The following is a 19,548-nucleotide window of genomic DNA, read 5'->3' as shown; positions in this document are numbered from 1 at the left end:
TGTAACTTTTTGGTGATAATTCTAAGCGGTATGTGTGGAGAAAACCAGGCACTGCTCATCACCTGACCAATACAATCCCAACAGTGAAACATGGTGGTGGCCGCATCATGCTATGGGGGTGTTTTTCAGCTGCAGGGACAGTACGACTGGTTGCAATTGAAGGAAACATGAATGCGGCCAAGTACAGAGATATCCTGGATGAAAACACCTTCCAGAGTGCTCTGGACCTCACACTTGGTCGAAGGTTCACCTTCCAACAAGACAATGACCCTAAGCACACAGTTAAAATAAAGGAGTGGCTTCAGAACAACTCTGTGACCATTCTTGACTGGCCCAGCCAGAGCCCTGACTTAAACCAAATTGAGCATCTCTGGAGAGACCTGAAAATGGCTGTCCACCAACGTTCACCATCCAACCTGACGGAACTGGAGAGGATCTGCAAGGAAGAATGGCAAAGGATCCCCAAATCCAAGTGTGAAAAAACTTGTTGCATCATTCCCAAGAAGACTCATGGCTGTGCTAGCTCAAAAGGGTGCTTCTACTAAATACTGAGCAAAGGGTCTGAATACTTATGACCATGTGATATTTTAGCTTTTCTTTTTTAATAAATTTGCAAAAATTTCTACTTTTTTTTTTTTTTTTTTTCAGTCAAGATGGGGTGCAGAGTGTTATTAATGAGAAAAAAATGAACTTTTTAGAATTTACCAAATTGCTGCAATGAAACAGAGTGAAAAATTTAAAGGAGTCTGAATACTTTCCGTACCCACTGTATGTATTCACAGGAGCAGTGAGAATACTATAAGAAAAAAAAAGTGCCTACTATTGACTCTGTGACAGGTCAAGTCCTCCATTTTAATATATTTTAGTTACAGCTGCCAGTAGTCACTTAGCTAAAATAGGTAATGTTTTGTTACAACGATGCTATAAATTGTAGCAATCCTAGGATTAAAGTGTTTTTTTTCTCTCTTTAGATGTTTCCTTGGAAGCGTCGGAGGAGGAACGGTCTCAACCCGTTTTATTAACACCCGAAGAAAGAAGGTACTGTAATAAATTGTCATTGTATATATGTACAGTGCTGTTCAAAAGTTTTAGACAGATGTAGAAAAATGCTGCAAATTAAGAATGACTTCAGATATAGAAGTCAGGGGTCGATTAAGAGTAGCAAGGGCCCTGGGCAGTTTAGAAGGCGTGACAGGGCCGCGCACAGGGCCGTGTCTTCTAGCTCTGACGCGGCCGGGCCAGCACGCGCGCGGTACGCAGACCTGCGCGTGAGCACGCATATGGCACACGGATATGCACACAGACACATAAAACTGTCCTGTCCAGCAGCTCCTCAGGCATGTCTCAGTGCAGGGCTGCCGGCTGTCACAGACATGGTCCTGGACCATCAGAGGGGCTCACTCGCCGTTGGGGCCTGGGCTGCTTCTACGGCATCTGTGTAGGACCTCTGGCGATGCTTGATTGCCAGCACTTCACCTGACATGGCCGTGCGCAGTGCAGTTGTGTCATGTAGTAATGATGCGGCAGGGGCAATACACAAGCACAATTATAGTGTCACCCCTGCCGTGTCATTAATACCAGACACACAGTTCACGGCCATGTCAGGTGAAGTGCTGGCGGTCCTGCACAGATGCCGGGGAAGCAGCCCGGGCCATGACAGCGAGTGAGCCCCTCTGATGGTTCACAGACAGACAGAGATAGAGATATATCTATATATATCACATTGCACATGGACTTACCCTTTCTGTACATGATGCTGGTTCTTCCATCTTCTCTGTGGGGCAGCCTCCCCTCCTCTTGGGGCCCGACTGCAGAGCTCTCGGAGGGGGAGTGTGGAGCAGTAACATTCAGAGCAGGGGAGGGGGCAGGGAGAGCAGTGGCCATGCTGTAAGCTGGCTCTGTGCTCTGCTGGAGTCCGGAGCAGGTGGGCGGAGCCTCCTCTCCTGCACTTACACAGTCAGCAACTGGTGAGTCATCCTCTGCAGCGTCGCCGGACACACCAGTTTTACAGAGCAGATTCAATCTTCAGACTCCCGGCCCTCCTGTCACACATTATAATGAGGGCAATCTGGCCATGGGCCCCTTGGGAGGCAGGGGCCCCGGGCGGTAGCCCAGATTGACCTCATTATAATCTGCCTATGATAGAAGTGTTTGTTTATCAATTAACAAAATGCAAAGTGAATGAATAAAAGAGAAATCTAAAGCAATTTAATATTTGCTGTGACCACCTTTTGCCTACAAAACAGAATCAATTCTTTTAGGTGCACTTGCACAAAGTCGGAGATTTTGTAGGATTATAGTCAGATGTGTAAGTTACCAGTTATACGAAACAGGTGATAATAATCAGCATTTTTATATGTAGATTGAAACACTAATTTATTGAAACAGAAACAGCCGGGTGGGAGGCTTAAAACTGGGTGAAGAACAGCTAAACTCTGCTACAAAGTTTAGGTTGTGGAAGACCGTTTCATGTGACAGATCATACACTATGAGAAGACTGAGTACAGCAACAAGACACAAGGAAGATATACAGCATCAGCAATTTCTCCCTAGGCAAAGATTTCAAAGCAGACTGGGGTTTCAAGATGTGCTATTCAAGCTCTTCTGAAGAAGCACCAAGAAATGGACAAAGGCAGTGGTTGCCAGGGAGACTTTGTGCAACAGTTGAAAGACAGTCCATGCTTATTTCCTTTGTTAATTGGAAGAATTGTCCCAAAAAGACATACTTTCAATATGGAAACAAGGCCAAGCAACTCAACTATGCATGAAAACCTAGGAACTAAGGTGCAGAAATATGGTCAATATGTGAAATATTTGGCTGTAACAGAAGGCAGGTTATTCTTTTAAGGGCTGGAGAGTAATACAATAGTGAGTGTCTGCAGGTAAAAGCGATGCATGGTGGAGGCTGACTGCTGCTCTGCCCTCTGAGCCAGGAATAGCAACTCCAAGTAAATGATAATTGATCAAGAAAAATAGCTATTGTTATCAGGGCAGAGGGGGGAGGGAGTGTAGTGTTGTTCACACAGTGCGATTTAACAGGCAGTGACCCAAGAATGTCCAACTTAAAGTTTTTCTTGTCCAAAAAATTCACACAGTAAAGGCAGCTTTATCCTCCGGATCGCAGCCGGGACCTCGAATACAGTCTTTATAACAAAACCTCGTTGCCATGGGCGACTGCACCGCCGTGTTACTCAAGGTGCATCAGATTGCCTTTGCAGGCCTGTGTCCAGGTCACACAGGCCAGTATTGCAGAGCCTCCTGCTCTGCAGCTTGCAAACGCAACACTGACACACCCAAACCTTTGCTGCAAGGTTTAAAAAAGATGAAAGCTGTGGCCATGAGTCACTTGTAAGACCCAGCTGGAGGGAGCAACCCGCCTCACTTCCATCCTGTAGATCGCTCCAAAAATAAGTCCATGCCGGGTTTTCTTAAATCCGCTTGGTCAAATAGTCTGCCAAAGTTCAAACTTACTTTTATTTTGCACTGCAACCACAGCTATGTCTGTGACTGCAATGCACTTCAGCGGGTTCAACATGCCTCTATGTGCATCCTAGGAGATACATACCGTCCCTCGCATATAATTCTCTCACTGCCTCACAAGGAGGGTACAAGGATGTGAAATAATAAATGTCTTCATTGGAGATGTGTTTCAAAATTGTTCCGAGTTCTTTTGAAGTACATAAGGAAGAAATCAGAAAGACCTTCATTCATTTCTATCCTTGTCCTGTAGTCCTTCTTTCCATGGCTATGCCGACAGCGCCCTGATAGCAACCACAATTTTTTCTTGGACCATTATCTTGGGGTCCACAGATGGAACTGGTTCTCGGGGCCCACCCTACTGCTACTGTACATGGAAATATTGCATGTTCATATTTAGGCCTCATACACATGTACATAAGAATTCTAGCACACATTACAGTTTGCAAAGTAGAACTATATTGTACACTGTAGTCTTCAAATTACATTAAAACATGGAGAGAATGGGGAGAAAAAGAGTGAATCCATTCTCCTTTTTTGATGCATGTGCAATTTTAATACCATGTTATTTAGATTAGCTCACGATTATAAGGCCACTATTGGCTGTAACAAGGGACATCACGATACAAAATAAATGACAACATTATATAATAAGAGACATCGCTATACATAACATGGTGAGAGAGGACGCCATATCATGTGGAACTGCGCTATACATAATAAGAGAGGACGCTATGTAGTAAGGGACTGTGTTGTACATAATAAGGGAGTTTCTTTTACAATCAAGACTTTTACTCCCACCATTACTCTCCAAGTTATGCAAAATAAATATTTTCACACAGTATTTTATTGCTGATGCCTCAACTGTTTCTTCTCCATCTGGTCAGACTTTCATTATAATATCTTTCAGCCACGATTCAACCCTACAGAGTTTGTTGCACAGAGCCCAAGAAATATAAAGGTCACACATATATACTTTCTGGATAAAAAAAATCTTCTACACTATGCTCCTGAATACAAATATGCACCTCACCATTAACCTCTTAGGCTATGTGCCCACGATGCAGAAATGAAGCAGAAAATTTCTGCAGCATTTCTGCATCTCCCTGGCAGAAAAAAACGCATGCAGATTGTGCATGCGTTTTTCCTGCAGAATACATGCGGGTTCACATGCGTTTCCGCATGCAGATTGACAAGCACTTTCCAGGCGATAGCATCACTTGGAAAGTGCTTGACAACTAGGTCACACTGTATAAATCCATGCAAACAGCATGGATTTATACAGTGTGAACCGTAAAAATTAAAACAAATAAAGCTATACTCACCCCCGAGGCCCCGGCGTGGCTGCAGCGCTGCTTCCTGGCTGGTTCCCGGCTGCCGGCATATCGCGAGACAGAGCGGTGAAGGGCCTGCGGTCACATGACTGTGACGTCACCGCAGGTCCTTCAGCGCTGCTGGCATTCAGAGAGAAGACGCCGGACAGGTGAGTATAAACTTTATTTGTTATTTTATTCTTTTTTTACAGGTACAATGGTACCCAGGTCTGGATGAGAGTCTCCTCTCCTCCAGAACTGGGTACCATCCGCACATAGAGACGCATAGAAGCCGCTTGTACAAATGTACAGTCGCGGTTTCTATGCGTCTCAATGCAAGTCAATGGCGGGAGTTCCGCTGCGCTTCCGCAAAATTAAATGACATGCTGCGGATTTTTGTACGTAGCATAAACGCTGCGGAAAAATCCGCAGCATGTGCATAGAACATGCGGAATCCCCTTGGGGACCATGGGGTGCGGATTACCTAGCGTTTTACAAGCGTTTCCGCTGCGGAAATTCCGCAGCATAAACGCTTGAAAAACGCTACGTGGGCACACAGCCTTACCAAGATATGACATACATGTACGTGTGAAGATGGTGCATTTTTACTCTGAGCTGCTGATTTTCTGATCAATGATTCACAAGACAGAGGATAATTGAAGTGTTTTTTTGTCAACGGGTTTCAAAGTCATCAGACTCCTTCTTCAGAACAACCACATATAGAATGAACAAAGGATTGTGTTTAAATACATCACAAATATCCTACTTGGTGATCCTATACTTGGTAATAATCTACCTAGGAACCCTGGTCTGACCTTTCCAAAGAGCCCTCAAAATTAGAAACCTAGTAGCACCAAAGCAGTTTAAGAACTCAAAAAAAGAGAACGGAGCCTCTATACACAGAGCCTCCCTCAGTGGGGTGTTCAAATGTAATGCGGCAAACTGTTTATATTATTTCTCTATCACTTATTGATACGAGTACTTACAGGTTTCTTCTGCAAACACCAAAGAATCCTTCCCCATAAAAGGTCTATAAAGATGTCAAACCAGTTTTGTTATATACGTGATAGAATGATAGGTTATCCTCATATACGTTTTGCAGCACAGCGCTCCATTCACTTAGCGGGTGTCAATATGGGATACATGACGTATATTTACATCATATGCCAGCTCCCCGACTTTGATGCGGGCTTAGGAATTGAGCTTGCATCTTTCCTGGCAGATGATGGCTGTGATATTCAGCCATCATCTGCCTCTGACAGCTGCGTGTTAACATGTTAAATGACGCTGTCAATTTCTTATGACACAGTCGCGGGGCGTCTATGGATTACCATGATGGTCAGGGGTCTGCTGAAGATCCCTGTGCTTGTCATGACAGTTCTCATGTGATTGCCAGTTTTTGGCTGCTGGCAGGAGACCGCGATTTTTGCTATATACAGCAATACTGTGGTATCAGATGATCGCAAGTTCGCAGTGAAAAGTGCACCTTATCACTTAATGCCATACGGTGAACTGTGCAAAAATAAAAATAAGAACTATTCTTGCACTGCTGTCTATTTGTTCATTCTGTCTCCCAAAAATCAGAATACGGCTCGGGTTACATTTATTCTGCGCTGTCCGCTTAGTTCGGGGTTTCTGTGTAAATCCCCCCAAAAATGTGATTCAGACGAAAAAAAACAACGGAACCACCCACTCTGAGGCAGATCTACACTTTGGAGTTAATTTGGCATCTGTTCCGGTGGTATCCATTTTTTTTAGGCGTGCACAAAACTGTGGTTGACCACACTTATGCGCTAAAAAGACATCTAAAATAAGCCTCCATGTGACTCATAAGTGAGGAACCACACTATAATGAGGCACATGGAGTCAGTCTGGTCTCTATTCCGTGCCCTATCATTTTAACGCACAAGTGAGGTCGACAACAGTTCATTAAAAGCCTAAAAAGTTGGATATCACCGGAACAACTGCCAAATAGACTCCAAAGTGTCTGTCTGCCTCATTATAGTGAGTGGTTCCATCAGAAGTTTCGTCTGAATCGCATTTTTGTGGAATTTACATGGAAACCCCAACATAAGTGCTCAACGTAGAACAAAAGAATGTGATCCCAGCCTTATACCAAAAGTGATCAAAAAATGTTATGTGCCCCAAAATGTTACCAATAAAAACCCTTAACTTATCCCCCACAAAACCAGTCCCCACTTGCGTCTGTCACTGGAACTATAGGGGATTCCCATGTTACTGGTAGAACAAAGACTCTGGAAAAGCAACATGGCTCCCACCCCCCTAGATAAAATCCAGTGAATTCTGCTCTCCCAAATCCAAATGCCACCACAGTAAGCGGCCACATGTTTGGCATTATTGTAGTGGGGAGAGCGCTCTTAATTTACAGGGTGTGTGTCTCCAGAAGCACAAGCTGGACACAATGTATAGGGGTGCTACAATATATGGGGGCTCTACAGAGTATGGGGGCATAATGTATGGGCACTAAAATGGAAGATTTGCAATTCTCCAGCAATTGAGCACAACGTGGATATTACAAAATAATCACTGCAACCGTAGATGATTTCATTAAGAGGTGTAATTTCTACAGTGGGGTCACTTTTGGGGTTTTCTGCTGTTCTGACACCTTCGGGGCTCCCCAAATGTCTACCAAAATCTGTGCTCCAAAAGACAAATAGTGCTTCTTCCTTCTCAGCCCTGAAGAAATTTCTGACGACATATAGGGCAGCACCGTGTTTGGGAGAAATTGCGCAATAAATTGTGGGGTCCAGTTTCACTTATTAACCCTTGTGCCTGACAGATTTGCAACAAGTAAACAAAAATTACATGTTTACCACTAAAATGTTATTTCCACCACCCAATGATATACAATTTTGTGAGGCACCTGTGGGTTCAAAATACTCACTATACTCCTAGATGAATTCCTTAAGCAGTGAAATTTCCAATATGGGGTCACTTGTGGGGGTTTCTGCTGAACTGGCGCCTCAGGGGCTCGGATAATGGAGTCCACAATCTATTCAAATGGAATCGGTGTTCTAAAAGCCAAGTAGCCTCCTTCCCATCCGACCCCTGCTGTGAGCTCGAACAGTAGTGTGCAATGACATATAGGGTATCACTGTGTTCAATAAAAATTGCATGACAGAAGAAAATGGACCCCATAATTTATTACCCCTCGTAGAGATTATAAATTTGATGCTAAAACAGTATATTTTAATGGAAAAAAATAAAAAATTTTGTTTTCACATCTAAATGTTATAGTTTCATGAATCAACGGTAGGTTAAAAATACCTAGTACACCCCTAAATTAATTCTTTGAGGGGTCTAGTTTCCAAAATCGGGTGACTTGAGGGGGTTTCTGCTGTTTTGGCATGTCAGGGGCTCTGCAAGTGCAATATGGCATGCGTAATGTATTCCAGACAAATTTAAACTCCAAAAATCAAATGGCTCTCTTTCCTTTCCTAGCCCTGTCATTGCCAAAACAGCAGTTTTTCACCGCATATGGGTTATCACATTCATGAGAAATTGCGCAACAAATTATGGGGTCCGGTTTTCTCCTATTATCCATTGTGAAAATTACAAATTTGAGGCTAAAATATTTTACCGTAAAAACTTAATTTTTGCTTTCACATCCACATTTTAAAAAGTTCTGTTAAGCACCTACGGGTTCAACAAGCTCAACACCCCCCCACCCTCCTCTTCCTAGATGAATTCTTTTTATGGGTAGTTTCCAAAATAGGGTCTCTTCTCTTGTGGATGTTTCTGCTGTCTTGGTACCTCAGGGGCTCTCCAAATAAGGCCTCTTTCACACGTCCTGATATTTCCGATACTGGAAAAAACAGTACCAGAGATATCAGTGTCCTTGTGTGGCAATAGTGTGCCGCATCTGTATCACATGTACCAACGCCTGGGAAATAGCAGTACAGTTTGCGCTGTTCCCTGGCGCCGAGTGCTGGAGGCAAGTTTCATCATTGTCCATTGTTCGTGCTAAAATCAGCGCCAGCAGGGGACAATATTGAGAGTTGTATTCAGCCCCCGGTGTCTACAACAAGTGTAAAATAAAGAATAAAAACAAAACCATATCCCTCACCTGTCTGAAGTATAAAAAATAGTGTCCCACGCCTTAATCCATCTATGTGACATTTGCTTATCACCATGAGCGGTGGCTTGAGGTGACGCTCATGTTGACGAGCAAAGGAGAATGATTCGATGCAGCGAGAGCGGGCCCCTGAACTGCGGTGAGCTCACTGGTTCCAAAATTTAGATGGTGCTCCTTCCCTCCTGAGCCCTGCCGTTTGTCCAAACAGATTTCTGGCCACATGTGGGGTATCAGCGCACTCAGAAGAAACTGGGTAACAAACAGTGGGATCTATTTTCTTGTGCTATTCCCTGTAAAAGTCAAAAAATAGGGCTAAAGCAACATTTTAGAGTAACAATTTTTTTTTTTTTTTCATTGCACTTTGCATTAATTTCTGTGTAGCACCTGAAGGGTTAGAAAAAATTCCTGACAACAGTTTTGAAGTATTTGACGGGTGTGGTTTCTAAAATGGGGAGTTTTCAATATATAGCCCCTCCAAAAGCCATTAGAATCTGAATTGGTTACTAAAGAAACAGGTTTTCTACATTTTTTGAAAAAATGATCAATTGTTGCTAAAATTTTAACCCTTTTAACACTCTAACAAAATTATATGACGTTTGATCAATGATGCAGATGAAAAGTAGTACAAAGTGTCACGAAAAACAATCACAGAATCACTGGGATACATTGAAGCGTCCCAGAGTTTTTTTGTTTTTTTTTAAAATTTGGCCTGGTCATTAAGGTTAAAATTGGCTCGGTCACTAAGGGGTTAAATATATAAAAAAAAGTTATGCATGTTTGGTATCTCCGTAATCGTACTGACCTAGAGAATCATATTGCCAGATCATTTTTATCATAGAGTGAACATAGTAAATACAAAAACAATTGTGGAATTGCGTGTTTTTGCAATGTAGCCGCACTTGGAATTTGTTTCCCTTGTACCAGTACATTACATGATAAAATGAATGGCATCAATCAAAATTAAAATTTGTCCCACACAAAACAAGCCCTCATATGGCTGTGTCCACAGAAAAGTAAAAAAGTTATGGCTCTTAGAAGAAGAGAGAAGAAAACACAAAAACAGAAAATAGCCATGTTGGGAAGGGGTTAAGTGGTAGGGGACCGCTCATTGCTATGGGGCACATGGTGGGATTCACCAGTTCCCGAGTAGGTCAGTCTGGGCCCGGTAGTATATACAGTGCTGCTTAACATTATTGGTATCCCTTATTTTTTTTTTTCATAGACTGCACAATATCTTCAAAAATAAATGGAAATTTACCAAAGTTATATCTTCAGGATTTTTTAATTAGTGGTTCAAAGTAATACAACAATAATACATTGTTTTTCAACTTCCATGTTGTAACTTCAAATAAGAAACAGAATAAACAGCATGTGCAGCAATAGAGGCACCCCTAATTAATACTTGGTTACACACCCTTTGGCATTGCTGACAGCCTCCAAACGTTTCTTGTAGCCATCTACAGTATAAGCTTCTTGCACTTCTCAGCTGGAATTTCTCCCACTCTTCCTTTGCAGAATGTTTAAGCTCTTGCATGTTTGCAAGGTTCTTTTTCCAAATGGCAGATTTCAGCTAACCCCAAAGATTTTCAGTGAGATTAAGATCCTGACTCATTGCTGGCCATTTTAAAACAGTCCATTTTTCTTTTTCAAACATTCCTGTGTACTTTTGGATGTGTGCTTTGAGTTATTGTCTTGCTGGAGGACCCATGATCTTCGACTCAAACCAAGCTTTTTTACACAGAGTAGGACATTTGGCTCTAAAAGCTCTCGATAATTCTGACTTCATGATTCCTGTGATACGGTTAAGCCGTCCAGTACCAGACGCCACAAAGTAACCCCACAACATTATGGATCGTCCACCATGCTTAACTGTTGGTAAGGTGTTCTTTTTCTTATAAGCTTCATTGCGCAGTCTGTAAACAAATTGTTGCTTTGCCAAAAAGCTCTATTTTTGTTTCATCCATCCATAGAATATTTTCCCATAAGGATTGTGGTTTGTCAAAGTACACTTTCACAAAGATCAGTCATTCCTTTTTATGTCTTTTCTTCAGCAATGGTTTCTTCCTTGTCCTTCGCCCATAAAGCTCTGCTTGGTTTAGTGTGCGACATATGGTACTTGTTGAAACCATAACCCCAGACTGTTCCAGGTTGGCCTTCAGGTCTTTGGATGTTTTGACGTGGTGTTTTCTCCACCATCGGACAAACCTTCGAAGACATCTCGTCAATTTTCCTCTTTCCCCCACATCCAGGGAGTTTCTTGACGGTTCCATGCTTGGCAAACTTCTTAATAACATTGCGCACTGTTGAAACTGGAATACCAAGGTCTTTGGAGATGGCATTATAACCTTTGGAAGTCTTGTGTTTGGTAATAATAGCAGTTCTGATGTCCTCAGACAGCTCCTTTGTCTTCACCATTGTGACAAAAGAACAGAGCCTACCATGTGGCTTTTTAAAACATTGAAGTCATCATTAGTTAGCTAATTTATGTCACATGGGCACCGACAATCACAAGTGAATCTCTTTTCTGATTTACCACAGGCGAGTCAAAATGTGTTTCCATACTAAATTAATGTAATGTAAAGGGTGCCAATACCAGTGTCACAGCACGCTTTAAGTTTTTCTATTTTTCCCTCCCATTGTTTTTTGTTTTAAATTATTGTTTATCATTTGCTCTTTTGTATTTAACACAAATGCTCTATGCAAAAAAACTGTTTTACTTGATTCATTTTTTTTCAGGAAATATTCCACATTATGTACTTATCATTATTGGCACCCATGAAGTTTGAGCAGGACTGTACTAGGCAGCAAATAACTGCTTCTTGAGTCTGATGTGTTGAAAGTAAGACAGATGGGTATTCGTAAGGACTTGAGTATTTTTTTTTAACTTTTCTTAAAAAGGCCAAATTGTAATGGATGACTAGGTCAGAGCATTTTTCACAGCAGGTTCCTGTGGAGTGTTTCAGGTATTCTATGCCTAATATCTACCAAACGTGGTCCAAAGTAAGACAACTGGTAAAGTGGATACAGGGTCACAGGCTGTCGAGGATCACTCATGCCTATGGAGTGATGGCTAGCCTGTCTGCTCTGAAAGCTGTAAAACAACACAACAAATTTCTGCCTATGCTGACCCGTGACATTATTGCAGATCAATTATAACCTTTCAGAACTGGTTTGAGGAGGTATACCAAAAGTTAATGGTGTTAACTGGCTTTTGGTATCAGATAAGACAGAACACTGAAAAGAGGTCTTATGGAGTCAATGCCTCAATGGGTAAGAGCCCTTTCTCAGCAGCGCCACCAATACAATATAGAGCGTTAATGTTATGGCTGACTGGTGTTATACTCATACTACTTTGACAATTGTAGTATTATTTGTTTTATAGTATTGGTTAATATTCCGTGCCAACAAATCCCTTGCAGTTTGTCATCATTAAGTGGCCTTTAACAGAAATTAGAACATCATATTTATATTGCCTTCTGTTTTGCTATATTGCAGATCACTCTTTGGTCAAGAAGATAGATTTTTACCCATGGTCTCTGAAATGCCAGAAATGATTGTGGAATTACCTGAAACTGAAGAAGTATTACTGAGTGATCTACAAAGGTATTACCCTCAGCAATTGTCCCATTCTGAGCTTCAAACTCTGTGATTCTCCCTACAAGCCGGTTTCACATGTCCAATGTTCACATTCCGAGTAAAGACCAGCTGCAGCTAGTCCAGGCGTTGCGTTTTATACTTGCACTATGAATGTCAGTCATGTTAACTTGGCCTTATTGTATCTAATTTGCTTTTATTGCAATCTCTCATTAGGAAATTATTCTCAGAGATTGACAGTGCTGGGCATTCAGAGTTCCTCAGCCTGGCTCCACATTCTCTTTCTCGCTTGTTGGTCTCCAGATTCTTTTACAGCTGTCTTGGTAAGTCGTTAAAAATGCATAGAGGGTTTTATTTTAAGTATTAATTTTGGAAATCTATTATTTGCTACAATCTTTAGTAAAACGCATGACAAATCAAAATGTACTGTTACATGTTTATTAAAATGCATATCTCTCATTAATAGCATTGGAAACACAGGGCCGTGGGTATATGTGTCATACCAGAAAGCTCAATACTAGGTAAAAAAAAAAAAAAAAGTGTTGGCTTTGTTTGGTGGGCTCTACCTTCTTCTAGAACGCTAAGCAACTCCGTATCCGTAGTAGGCAGATGCGCCCTGTCTCTGGTCTTTTGCCGTTTATTTTTTTCTTTCTAGATAAGTGGTGTTAATGTCCCCCATGTTTTTTCTTCAGGCAGTTCATATTGTGCACTCCACGTTAGTATACCTCCCTGCAGTAACCACATGTAAGCCAGTTACCTGTCCTCCAAAGCTGCTGAATAATATTTTATCCCACCCATCTTTCTCCTGCTCTTGGTGGTTGCTCTGGGCCCTCCCTGGTGGTCCTTGAAAGATTTGGAACAAAATATTGTCAATCTCTGCTTTTTTGCGCTGTGTTTTCTCCCAGGGACCCTTTTTTCCCCAGGCACACCCTCCTCACTTCCATCCCTGTACTCGCCTATCCTAGTGACTTCTCTCCATCTGAGAGACCTTTATTTGCTCGAGCTACGCCAAACGCTTACTATGTGGCTCCATCTGCACCCAGTAACTTAGCTGCCCGCCCAATCAGGACCCCCTAGATCCCCCTCAGTAGAGCTGGAGGGGTCTACCCGACAGATGTTCCCACAAGAAACATAGGATCTCTTTCCACAAAGTTTCCTTGACCTTCCCAGATCACTCTTGGGAAAGAGCCACAGCAAATGAAACAACTTCTCCACCTGCCCAGTCTGATCTTCAGGGGACACCTCAGACTGAGTCCGAGCAGGTTTCTCATTCGAACAGTGAGACACCGTTCAGGTCATGGACAACACCGCTTCGCTCTCACAGAAAGCAGATTCCTTTTGTAAGCACAAGCTTTCCCCTATGACAGGGGTGCGACAATTAATCTTCGAGAGGGGCCACATGAGACACCGTGACTGTTGTGAAGAGCTGAACCAATAGGCTGAAATTAATTCGGCTCAATATTAAAATGAACATATTATTTATTGATTTTAATTGCATCACTTAATATTGAGCAGAGTTAAGTATGCTGATATCACCCCTATGTACCATATAAGCCCACACAGCCCCAATATATACAGTATGCGCCCCACACAGCCCCCCTACATACAGTATAATTCCACACACAGCATGAGCCCCTATATTCACTATTGGCACTCACATAGCCCCTTTATATACTGACACACATCCCACATATTATATAACAACATACTTGTGTTCTCCCAGCGATCTGCTTCAGTCTTTGTTGTGTGCACTGACGCATGCACTGTCTCAGTTGCACAAGCTAAATAATGGAAGAAGGATCTGGTGGCCCCTCTCCTCCACCACTATATTCACCGCTATTTGCATCCTAAGGCCATGGCCCCACTATCAGTATTTGGTCAGTATTCGGTCAGTATTTTTTCTCAGGAGTGGGAGCCAAAACCAGGTGAGGAACAATCAGAGAAAAGGTATAATAGAAACAAGTCACCAATTCTCCATTTATCATCCGCTCCTGAGAAAAAATACTAACCGAATACTGATAGTGGGGCCGTGGCCTAAGAATGCAGATAGCAATGACATCAGGACGTCGGGCGTTGCAGGGTAGCCTGTGAGCCACTGTTTCCAGCCCTTTGTGGCCTGTGGGCTGCACTTTGTTCAGGTCTGCTTTAGGAGGTTTTAAGTCTTCATTTTTAAGCAAGAATTGGTTGGTTAATGGTCCATATCTACCTCTGTGGATCCACGTGGCTTCTCTTGACACTACCTTGCCCCTTTGTTGTGGCATTCCTAATTGAGCCTCTGGATGAGAAAATAGACTCTCTCAAAAGCAACCGTTTAGGCTGCTGGCTCTGCCTTATGTCTTGCCTTTGCAGCGTCCTGCATTAGCAAGGCCTGAACAGCTTGTGTTAAGCATCTTCATCAAGGTATATTTTCTGGGGCCCATCAGGATGACATTCTTGACCTCACATCATGTTTGCTGCACACCTCAACGTTCCTTTGCGGAACTATCCTTTTGTCAGCACAACTTAAGGCTCTCACTGCAGCCAATTCCATGGCTGTATGGCGCCCCGACTTTCCTGAAATCCTGGTCCGCTGACCCGATATCCAAATAAGGCTCTTACTGGGCTTCAATTTACACAAAAGATTGTTTGCAAAGCACCTAGGTGACATAATGAAGGATGCTACTACAGGCAAGAGTGTTCTGCTGCTTCAGAACCGCAGACGTACTCAAGTGTTGTCAAGGGGGAGGGCATACCAGTGCTCCTTATAGCTACAGACTGGCCTTGTCGGGTTTGACCTTATCCAGCTAGTCTTAATTGCTCCATGGCCTCTTCACAACCTTTTTTCTCAAGGTCCTATGCTCCAGACACTTTTATCTCAGCTGTATTTAAAGGGAAAGTGCCATCAAAAATAATTTAGTTTTCAACAATTGAAAAAGTGTAAAGTATTAATGTTTTAATCTTTAAAAAAAAAAAAAAAAAAAGTAAAAGCCTTGATATTTCCACTTTTAAACACTAGGGGGAGCAGCTACTGAAATTTGCCATGAAAACCTAGTGTACAACTAGCTCACACATTACGACTGTGATCGGGGTCTGCTCACATGTGTGTGACATCACTCCTCTCCTCCCCTTCTGGGTGTTCGCAAAAGGATAAGAAAGGATGAAGTTTAGGATCACAGTGTGGAGCCATTTTGTTGGTGACTCCAAAGTGATAGTGACAAGTAAAGTGTGACTGAGGACGGCCGGCAGCTCTGATTCTGTTAGTTGGTGCTGCTAGCTGTATCATAAACTGGGGTTCGATACGTGAAGTGTGTCACGTGCTGCGATAGGATACACTTAGCCCTGAATCTAATCCCAGCGTGTGTTACTCTAAGTGTAGTTTATCACATGATGAGCAGGATCATGTATTACTCCATCCACTACATTACTACTCCCATAGAAGTAGACAGAGCTTCGTCACACGTTAAACCACTGCTTTCATAGAAGTAGACTGAGCAGGGTGACACATTAAGTGACCCCCCCCCCCCCCAAAAAAAAAATAAAATAAAATAAAATAAATATTCAACACGGTCACTGATTGCAGGCCTTACAAAGTAATTTTCATCTTATTGAACCCCCTAGATTCCCATATAGTCCTCTATGTAGCACAATGGGCCCCACATTGCCTTCCATATAGTATAATAGGCCCCGCATAGTGCTCCAGTATAATGCACCCCATATAGGGTGCCACACAGTATGATGGCTCCATATAGTGCTCAATACAGAATAAAGACTAGAATCACAGTGCAGCACCATTTTGTTGTTGATTGCACTGTGATATACACGTGCTACCAAACCAGAGGCGCAGCGTGGTCAGAGGAGCAGCAAGCATAATAGACAGTGGGTACGACGTGGACGATAGATCAGTGTGGACCGGAGGAGCAGCGATAACAGGAGCTTGGCGGTGACTTTTAATCCATTGGTGGGTATCAGTATCAGGGCTGCAGCGAAAGGCCAGGCGTAGTACTCTTGTGCAGAAGCAAAAATATGAGGGGGAAGGTGGGGAGAGACATGGAATATGAGACTGTCTGCACAAAAACACCATGCCTGTCCCTCCACCGCCACAACCCTGATACTGTGCTGAGACCGCCGCAGCCCCAATACTTACCAATGGATGAAGTCACCGCCACGCTCTTCACTGCTGTCCACAGCTCCTCCGGTCTCCGCAGCTTGCCCTTCTAGCAACCCAGGGCCTGTTAGACCAGAAGTGAACAGTATAGCTTCCGGTTACAGGTCCTGGCAATAGAGGGTAAGTGGAGCTCAGCGGATAGCGCTGGGCTATAATAAAATGGTGCCCGGCTATACCTCTAACTGTGAATTGGGCAGTCCACAGGTGTGCCCAGTTCACAGCTGTTTCGACTACAATGTTGGAGATAGAGGTCGGCGTCTGACCGCTGTCTCCTATGCCCAGAGGTTGCCGTATTTGCAGACTAAGTGTCCTGCAGCGACCCTTACAGACCTCCAAAGTAAAATGGCAGCCCCAAGTGGCTGCATTAAAAAAACAAAACAAAAACATAAATACACTTTAATAGATCATAAGTTAACGACCACCGTAACGTATTTTCACAGCGGCAGTTAAGGGTACTAATTCCTCAGCGCCGTGAAAATGCGATGCTGAGGAAAAAGCTGTAGCTCCCCCCAGAGTCGGAAATTCTCCGGTGTCTCAGCTACCGGGGGTAGCAGAGACCCTAGAGAATATGATCAGGGCCGGTTTTTCCTGCCCCTGATCGCCGTTATTCGGTGAATAACTGATCACAAAACAAAAAAAGTGTGCTTGCTGTTTTCAATCATTTCTCTCTCTTCTGACATGATATACATGTCAGAGGAGGGAGAAATGAAGTCCCCCGGTACCTCCACTGTCCTCCGATCTTCCCCTCATGGTCCCCAGCATGTATCACCATAAACCTTGTCTCAGTGATCAAAATAAAAAAAAATAAAATCAAAACTCCCTCTCGTACCCCCTTAGGTAAATAAAAATTATAAAATAAAAAAATATATATTTTTGGTTGGGGTTGGGATTTTTTCAAAAGTAAAGCGCAAAAAAAAAAAAAAAAAAAAAAAGACAATATGGCGACCAGTGTTGAGCGTAAGTGCTCGCTACTTGAGTTTGCATCGGGTGCTCGGGTATCGTGGGTGCTCGAGTGACATGCTAGAGTCCTCGTCCCGCATGTTTCGTGGTTGTTACACAGCCAAAAAAAAGCCGCGTGGATTTCCTGCCATACACGAGTGATCCCTGTATGTTTGTTTTTTTGGGTGTCTAATAACCGTGAAACATGCGGGCGGGGACTCGAGCATGTCACTTGAGCACCCGCGATACATGGTGCATACCTGAGTACCCGATGCAAACTCAAGTAGTGAGCACTTGCGCTCAAGACTTGTGACAACTTATTCAATAATGTTATCAAATTCTGTCTCGTACCTCTAGGTTCAAAATGTTCACTATACCCCTTGATAAAATCCTTTAGGGGTGTAGTTTCCAAAATGGGGTCACTTGTGGGGGGTTTCCACTGTTTAGGCGCATCAGGGGCTCTCCAAATGCAACATGGCATCCGTTAATTATTCAAGCAAATTTTACATTCAAAAAGTGAAATGGCGCTCCTTCCCTTCCGTGCGCCAAACAGTAGTTTTCCCCCACATATGGGGCATCTGCTTACTCAGGAGAAATTGCACAACATATTTTATGGTGTAATTTCTCCTGTTACCCTTATGAAAACGCAAAATTGGAGGCTGAAAAACATTTTTGTGGAAAAAATGTGAATTTTATTTTTTACAGCTCATGGTTATAAACTTCTGTGAAGCACCTGGGGGTTCAAGGTGCTCACCACACATCTAGATAAGTTCCCTGAGGGGTCTAGTTTCCAAAATGGTGTGACTTGTGGGGGGTTTCCACTGTTTAGGCACAAGTCACACCATTTTGGAAACTAGACCCCTCAGGGAACTTATCTAGATGTGTGGTGAGCACCTTGAACCCCCAGGTGCTTCACAGAAGTTTATAACCATGAGCTGTAAAAAATAAAATTCACATTTTTTCCACAAAAATGTTTTTCAGCCTCCAATTTTGCGTTTTCATAAGGGTAACAGGAGAAATTACACCATAAAATATGTTGTGCAATTTCTCCTGAGTAAGCAGATGCCCCATATGTGGGGGAAAACCACTGTTTGGCGCACGGAAGGGAAGGTAGCGCCATTTCACTTTTTGAATGTAAAATTTGCTTGAATAATTAGCAGACGCCATGTTGCGTTTGGAGAGCTCCTGATGTGGGGGGTTTCCACTGTTTAGGCACATCAGGAGCTCTCCAAACGCAACATGGCGTCTGCTAAGCTCCTGATGTGCCTAAACAGTGGAAACCCCCCACATCAGGAGCTTAGCAGACGCCATGTTGCGTTTGGAGAGCTCCTGATGTGCCTAAACAGTGGAAACCCCCCACATCAGGAGCTCTCCAAACGCAACATGGCGTCTGCTAATTATTCAAGCAAATTTTACATTCAAAAAGTGAAATGGCGCTCCTTCCCTTCCGTGCGCCCAAACAGTGGTTTTCCCCCACATATGAGGTATCTGCTTACTCAGGAGAAATTGCACAACAAATGTTGTGGCCCATTTTCTTTGGTTACCCTTGAGAAAATTCCAGAGTTATTACCTCATAAAGTGGCAGTGGTCAGAATTGTAAAATTTGGCTTGGTCATTAAGTGCATAATTGGCTCCGTCCTTAAGGGGTTAAAACATGTTATCGAAAAAAATATAAAATTTACACAATAAAAAAACAACAACACAGCACCTTCCCTTTAACAGTGTGGTTGTTGAAGCCAAAGTTTTGAGATCTAATGCCCTGTCTGACTCGCTTGTCCAGATCATGCTGAGGGCTTGTACGATTTTGATGTCAGCTTGGCAGAGAACATGCAGAAGGTTGTTGTCTGCTAGGCATCCTGCTTGATTAGCTATTTTTCCCAACCAGTGGGACTACCATAGAATGGCTCATGGTCCGGTGTCCCTAAACACTATTAACAAAAAAAAAAATTGAATTTTTATACTTCCGGTAAAATCCTTTTCTCATG

The 19,548-nt window shown here is 42.9% G+C and overlaps 1 protein-coding gene across 1 annotated transcript in view; it reads left to right on the top strand.

Annotated features, from left to right (window-relative positions):
• Positions 1-19,548, top strand: part of REC8 (REC8 meiotic recombination protein) — a 120,873-nt gene that overhangs the window by 92,976 nt on the left and 8,349 nt on the right. The window contains exons 16-18 of the mRNA XM_073671035.1: positions 972-1,038; positions 12,382-12,489; positions 12,697-12,803. Coding sequence (XP_073527136.1) covers positions 972-1,038; positions 12,382-12,489; positions 12,697-12,803 — 282 coding nt within the window. The remainder of the gene's footprint in view (positions 1-971; positions 1,039-12,381; positions 12,490-12,696; positions 12,804-19,548) is intronic.

This window comes from Phyllobates terribilis, unplaced genomic scaffold (assembly GCF_046119375.1).
Source record: "Phyllobates terribilis strain yellow unplaced genomic scaffold, ASM4611937v1 Scaffold_1__5_contigs__length_1240528914, whole genome shotgun sequence".
Classification (NCBI taxonomy): Eukaryota; Metazoa; Chordata; class Amphibia; order Anura; family Dendrobatidae; genus Phyllobates; species Phyllobates terribilis.
This window is presented reverse-complemented; position numbering and strand designations above follow the sequence as displayed.